The sequence below is a fragment of the Lissotriton vulgaris genome, chromosome 9 (assembly GCF_964263255.1).
Source record: "Lissotriton vulgaris chromosome 9, aLisVul1.2, whole genome shotgun sequence".
Lineage (NCBI taxonomy): Eukaryota > Metazoa > Chordata > Amphibia > Caudata > Salamandridae > Lissotriton > Lissotriton vulgaris.
Window position 1 is genome coordinate 152058343 of NC_141697.1, and position 6635 is coordinate 152064977.

At 43.3% G+C, this 6635-nt stretch overlaps 1 protein-coding gene across 2 annotated transcripts in view; it reads right to left on the minus strand.

Annotated features, from left to right (window-relative positions):
- Window positions 1-2793, minus strand: part of HEATR4 (HEAT repeat containing 4) — a 344851-nt gene extending 342058 nt beyond the window's left edge. The window contains exon 1 of one of the 2 annotated variants that reach the window (XM_086937243.1): window positions 2692-2793. In XM_086937243.1, the coding sequence (XP_086793369.1) occupies window positions 2692-2700 (9 nt within the window). In that variant the 5' untranslated portion in view covers window positions 2701-2793. Of the gene's footprint in view, window positions 1-1973; window positions 2066-2691 lie in introns of those variants that run through there. The other variant, XM_086937244.1, reaches the window with a different exon arrangement.
- Window positions 2794-6635: the final 3842 nt, after the last annotated feature.

Sequence of the window (6635 nt, forward strand, 5' to 3'; positions counted from 1 at the left end):
GAATAAAGGTGTTGTTTGGTATCCTCAAACCAGTTTTAGAGCACTTTCTCTTTAACTGCACTTTTGTCGTATCACTATTCCCAGTCACAGGGGTGATAATTGTCACTTTACCACAGTGTGTGTCATAATACGTTTTGTGTTGTATCTTGTGATCCTGTATTAATTTGTTATTTTTACCCCCTCCCTTATGCTCCGCCCTGAGTGTGGCTACACCAGGGCGTATTGTAAGCTGACCCGATGATGAAGCATGTCACATACTTCGGTATGTGAGTGAGGGCAGTTTTTCAAAACAGATGAATTTTTCTCTGTTTTGTATTATTAAGAGTGTTTTTTAGTCTCTCCACCCCTTTTGTGTGTGTCCACTTCTGGGCACCCCCAAGGTGAAGCCAGGCATCTCAGCGCTGTTGGGGCCGTTGTGGAGATTAAGCAAGCTATTTCCCGGAGTTGCAGAGTGGGACCCATGATTAGAATAGGCACCGAGGCGAGAATTATCAGGTTCGAGGAAATTGAGCCCAAGACCCGCCGAGGCGGGAATTGAATCCTGGTCCCGTGACGGACCTCTGCATCAGGGTCTGCCACTCTAACCATTGAGCCACACTTCTTTGTGGATACACTAAACCACTAGGCTTCTTCCTGGATAAGAATTTGAACATGAAAGTATACAAATGTCTGGCTCAACAGGCACAATCTACACTCTGACTCCTTTGGGGAATAAAATCCTTCATCGCCGTAAATGATTTTAAGTAAGTTATCCAAGTCCCTGAGCTTTTAAGGCTGGACCATGGAAATTCACTACAGGAAGGGATTCCTAAAACATAGCAAACCTCTCTTAAAGTAGCATTGTAAGGAGGCACCTGGTTACTCACTGGCACAACAAGGCTTGATATAACTCCAATCCTGATCAAGCTGAACTGGCTTCTCAATGAGGCAACAATATCTACAAGCTAGCCTGCACCCCGCTCAAGGCCCTTTACTCTGTATTCTCCGCATATCTAGCCCAGTACATCGGCAATTTGATGTGTGGCAACAAAACTTCAAAGAGCCAACTCTTTCTCTTTGAAAGTCCATTTTTCAAATTGACAAATACACTGAAGTACTCCATCTCCAGCAGTGCCCCTAGGTTTTAAACTTGATCCATCTAGCCATTAGGAAACTTTCTTTATTTGATTAAAAAATGTTCTGCGTCACCTCACACCAGGACGTTCCCATAATTGCACTAACTTATTTACTCTCTGAAAAATCTTAATATGTAATTATGAATGATACTTTCCCACATTTTCGACACTGACTTTATATTTCCTACAGTATGCCCCCATATGTTTCTATATTATTTGTAAATCCCATTTACGCGCTGTGTAACACACATTATGGTGCAATATATTATTCTTTCTGTTCTAATACGGTCCTGGGGCCTTATTTATGAAGGACTTGCGCCGCCGGTGCGTCACTTTTTCCCATGTTAAAAGTGACGCACCGGCGGCGCAAGTCCTTCATAAATAAGGCCCCTGGGGTCTGGCCCTGTGTAAAGCTCTACGTCACTGCAGAGTTTAGTTTGTGCTGAACAACCTGTAAATAAATAAGCAAACAAATAAAACAAAATACAATAAAATAATGCCCCTTCGGTTTACTCCTGCTTTCATAAGTAGCGGCAGCACAGACAAAAAGCATTTTTACCTAGATGTTCAGCCTGTAGCGCAGGATAGGGAAGGAGTCTAAAGCTGTTTGGTAATGCAGCATGGCGCCCAAATCGGGTACATTTTTGTATCTACGTCGGCATTGCAGCTCTTTTTTAGAACTCTGGATCGGTATTCTAAAACTGTTTAGGGTATTCTGACGTTTCTCGTGTCATCTCACCCTTTGTAGTCATCTTAACGTTTCTAATACTCCCTGATTATAATCACTTTCTGAACTTTAAGTCTGATCACTTCTGTAACGTGAAATATTTTACCAACGAGAGAAGACCAAAATATTACCTTTCAACAGCAAAGTCATGGTGCCCTCCTCAAAGGATCGCACGGAACTTGTATTAATGTAGCCGGAAATCACTGCTTCGGGGCCTTACAATGGATGCTGTGTTTACACCCGTTGCTTGGCAACCTATGATGCAAAGGTATGCAGAACTGCTTGCCTCTCAGAAATCTGAAACAACTTCTGTGAATGGTTTTGCCTCTAAAAGTCTAAATGGCTTTCCTCCAAATGTTGTGTTACAGGTTTACTTAGGGTCGTCTGAGGTGGAGTTACTTATGCATATTTCAATTGGAACGGTTTCTTCCACAACGCTCAGCATTAAAATGAATCACTAAAATGTAAAAAAAAAAAAGGTAAGTTTTAAAGCCAAGAGAAAAACAGTTAATAGTACCAGGAAATGCAGGGAGGAGTTGTGTGTTAACCTCAGTTATTAGCTTTTCAAAGCTGCCCAGCTTACTGAAAACCATAAACTGAACACCTCTCTCACATGTCTTCATCCATCATACTGCTAAGCTCTGTGTCCCATAACACAATTAACGGCACCTTGGTGGTCTTCAGGCATGACATGAAAATACATACAATCAAAAAAAAAACAACACCTTTCCATCCACAGTCTACATTGTGCAGCATGAAATCATTTAGGAAAATGTTTCAGCACGCCCACACAGAGGTAATAAGCGCTATACAAATGTTATGATACAATACAGCACAATTATGTGTTACCTCAGTCATTTCTAAGATGTTGATATCTGAGACACTTGAATACAAAGTAGGCAAGGGTTTCGCGATTCTCTCTTTACAGAAGCAAACATTAGAACTCCAGGAAATGTGTGCCCATCCACTCCAGATCATGTGGACTTTGGTCAAATAAATGTGGCGGCGTGACCCAGTCAATGTTCTGTCCTAGGAAAGACCTGTCAATTAATGTAGATTTTCCTATTAATTTACAAAGGAACGTCCTAATTTTATTAAAGACACACAAGAGAGTATTATTTGTCTCTAATCTTGCATTTATTTCAAAAGCAGCAGTCAATAGAGTATAAAAAACTACAAATCCCATGAGGCTGTGAGACAACTGGCCAATGGGAAACAAAATGTAGTACCAATAACAGGTGACAGCATTACCTATAATACCTATCTTGGCTGCGAACAGCCCTCTTTTCTTGAGTGAAAAGTTAAAAATAAATATTAAATAAAGGAAAAATAGAAAGTACAATGAAGACACTAAAGTAAACGTAAACAGTTCTTGGAAAAAGTCTGTAAAGCTGGGTCCAAAAGGGAGAGCCTGAAACTTGGAAGAATAGGAAACACCAGGAAGATCCGTATCTGAAGATTTTTGAGGCGATGATGGATGGTCTGGTATGCTGGATTGTCCTTAAGTGGATGAAGGTGATGGAACAGCAGTAACTGCTAGGGTGGAAAAAACACTGGATTAATACAGTCTTGTGGTGGGATAATGTTCGTCTCCGTGTCTTTCATAAAATTAAGACTTTTCTTCATAAATGACGATGAAAATCTACATTTTATTGCAAGACTGAAGGCTCCTATTATGCTTGTTTAAAGCACATTAATTACAACATAAGAAGCAATATGTACAGGTTTCCAATAAAATGTGCAAAAAACGTTATCATTAGACCAATAAGCAGATCTCAAAATTTCCTCTACACGGGAACCTACCCCGAAGGTTTTAGATTCCATAGTTCCCCTGGAAGAGTGAGCACAAAAAAATGGCGGTATCAATCCCTGGAAGAGACATGACTGACTTGACCCAACGGGTGAGAGTAGTGGAAGAAACAGGTTTGTGGGGTTTTCTGAAAGAAATGAAAAGTTGGGTATTTTTGGAGGTTCTGTGTTTTGCTAATAAACCTTAAGACATTTTCCAACACAAGTTTGGGTTGATCTGGGAAATAAGGATATAACATAGTAGTGAGGTTTCGTCTTGTGCGTTTACTTATGGAGGAAAGAATGCCTGTGGGAGTAAAATGGCAAGCAGAGACACCCAAAGCTTTAACATCAGACAGACATTTTATTTATATCAAACACAATAACATAACCACAGCCTGTCAGTGTGGCTGGATCATTTTCCTTGCACTTCTACACCGGTACCCCTCAAACAACATTGCCGACTATCAGGGACAGATAGGCTCTGACCATGACGCACATGTCCCTGACCTTGCCTGGGTGGCCCTCTACCTATGTCGCCTATTCCACATGTAGGATCAAGTAATGGGGCAATTCCACATGACAGCCTACCTCAGACTTAACCTGGAAAAGGCGTTTGATCCTCTAATCTGGCAATAGTTATTTACAGTACTTACTCATGTGGGAATCGGCCCCAACTTCTTAGCCAACACCAAACTCCTATACTCAGGCCCGACCTCACTGGTCCGTTTGGACCACCTTGTCTTGCCTTCCTGGTCTAGAGTGGGACGTGGCAGGGGTGCCCACTGTCCCTCCTCCCATTCATCTTCACCATGGAGTCATTGGTGGTGTGGCTGCGCATGTGAGCATTCCGTTGGTGAACAGGACCCATGCAGCATCCTTTGTATGTGAACAATGTTCTTCTCTACATCCGTGATATAACCATGGACCACACACCCATTTGGAAAATACTGACCGAATTCCCCTTTGAGGTTAGACTCTGTTAATACTGGATGAAGTCAGCAGTCTACCCCCTTTACCTCGGACAGCCGTTGCAGGAGGTGCACTTTTGCGACACCGGCATAACCTAGCATGACCAAGCACCTCGCTACCTGGGAATACGCCCGTACCTTACTCCCCTTGACCTCAATGAGGGGAATCTCCATAGGGTTCTTGCGTGCATCCGATCCCAGATACAATTCTGGTGCACTCACCCCCTGGCACCAATTTGCAAGGTCGCCTTAGCAAAGATGATCGTCCACATCTGCACTTCATTCAATTACTTCTACTGGGAGCGCACCCTGCCTACACATGGCCCCTCCAGCATGTTCCTGTTCTACCTAGCGAGAACAAGAACATGCATGACCCGAATACATCGCCTTTGCCAGTAGACCACTCTCTACACCCAAAACGTAACCCTAGTCGGTCTACCCCGGGATGGGAAAACTACACCGCCAGGGCACTGCGAGCCAGGACAGACTGTTCGCTCCTCACGGTGGATGACCTATTCGCTGAGCTTCTTCCCCTTGATCAGCTGGTAGAGGAGAGTAGCTTCTACTGGGGCAGTTTCTCCTGTACAGAGAAATAATAAGCATATCCTGCACCCTTTGGGATCTGTCGGGAGGCGAACCGGTGGCACATCCAGGGCTCCAGACCATGTTTACCATGGGACCAAAGATGCACCTTATCACATGGCTTTACAAAGCCATCCGGGAGCTGTCCATCAACCCCCTCAACATGCTACAACAAAAATGGAAGGACGAATGTAGGAGACTACAACATGACAAAGAGTGGGATCAAGCGCAATAGTTCCAGAAGAAGGTTTCCTGCAACTCACGCTTGAAGAATATACGGTTCTTCCTTCTGCACAAGACTTATCTAACCCACTTCAGCTTCAGTGCTACTTCCCAGAAGTACAGTTCTCCAGCCCTTGATGCACGACCCCAGACGCAACATTAATACACATGCTCTGCACATGCCTGGAGCTCCAGACCTACTGGCGGACCATACACGACACGCTGCAGGAGAACACAGGACTGCAGAACATAGACATGGGTAGCTTGCTCCCTGGGGATATTTAAATGCAGAAAGTAACACAAGCTACAGACATGATTCATTGCCCTTAAACTGCTTCTTGCCAAGTGGGCGGTCACAATGCATTGGCACTCAAACATGGCCCCTTCAGTGGAAGCATGGAGAGGGGCGATGTACAAATGGGTGCTGTGGAGTAGGATGCCCTCCGATACGAAGAGGTCCAACGCATTTGTCGACGACTCATCTCTCCTCAATGGAAAGCTGTGTTGCTACACTTTTGCCAGGCTCCCGGCAATGATGATCTACCCCCATGAGACCACTAGCTCTTCCACTTCCCAGAGGATTACACTTCACCAGGCCCAGAACACTAGGGACAACACTGAGCTGCTGAGCGAAGTAACCACCCAAAGCAGTTCTACTCTTCACCTGAACACTTTATTCCTCAGCTGCTGTCAAAGGCCACTCTATGTGTACACATCTCTGTTCTATCACTGCTAATGACTTGTTATGTAGGAATGCCTCTTTTTCTGTTCCTGTGTTAAAAAAAACCAATGAAGAATATTTACAAAAAAAACAAAATCAAACACAATAACACTTAAGTTTTGCAAATAACATTTTGAGTGAAAGAACATTATTATCTAGCCAGGAGGTAAACAATTTCAAAACAACATTTACATCCCACAATTGATAGCATTTTGGAATAGGAGGGTTACAGTATTTTACTCTTAATAGACAGCAAACGAGTGGATGTTCTCCTACAGGTTTTCCATTCATGTAAGGCTGGTTTGTGGAAATGGCTGATCTGTAAAGGTTTATAATTCGATAGGTTTTCCCTCCACTAGCTTTTGCTGCTAAGAAATCGACGATGAAAGTTATATCTGATGACATGGACTGATAGATTTTCCCAAACAACAGTTTGATCATAAGGGCTGATTTGTAAGCCTTAGTGGTACCCGAAGCCCAGGAATTATTGATGTACTCTGTAGCCTCTG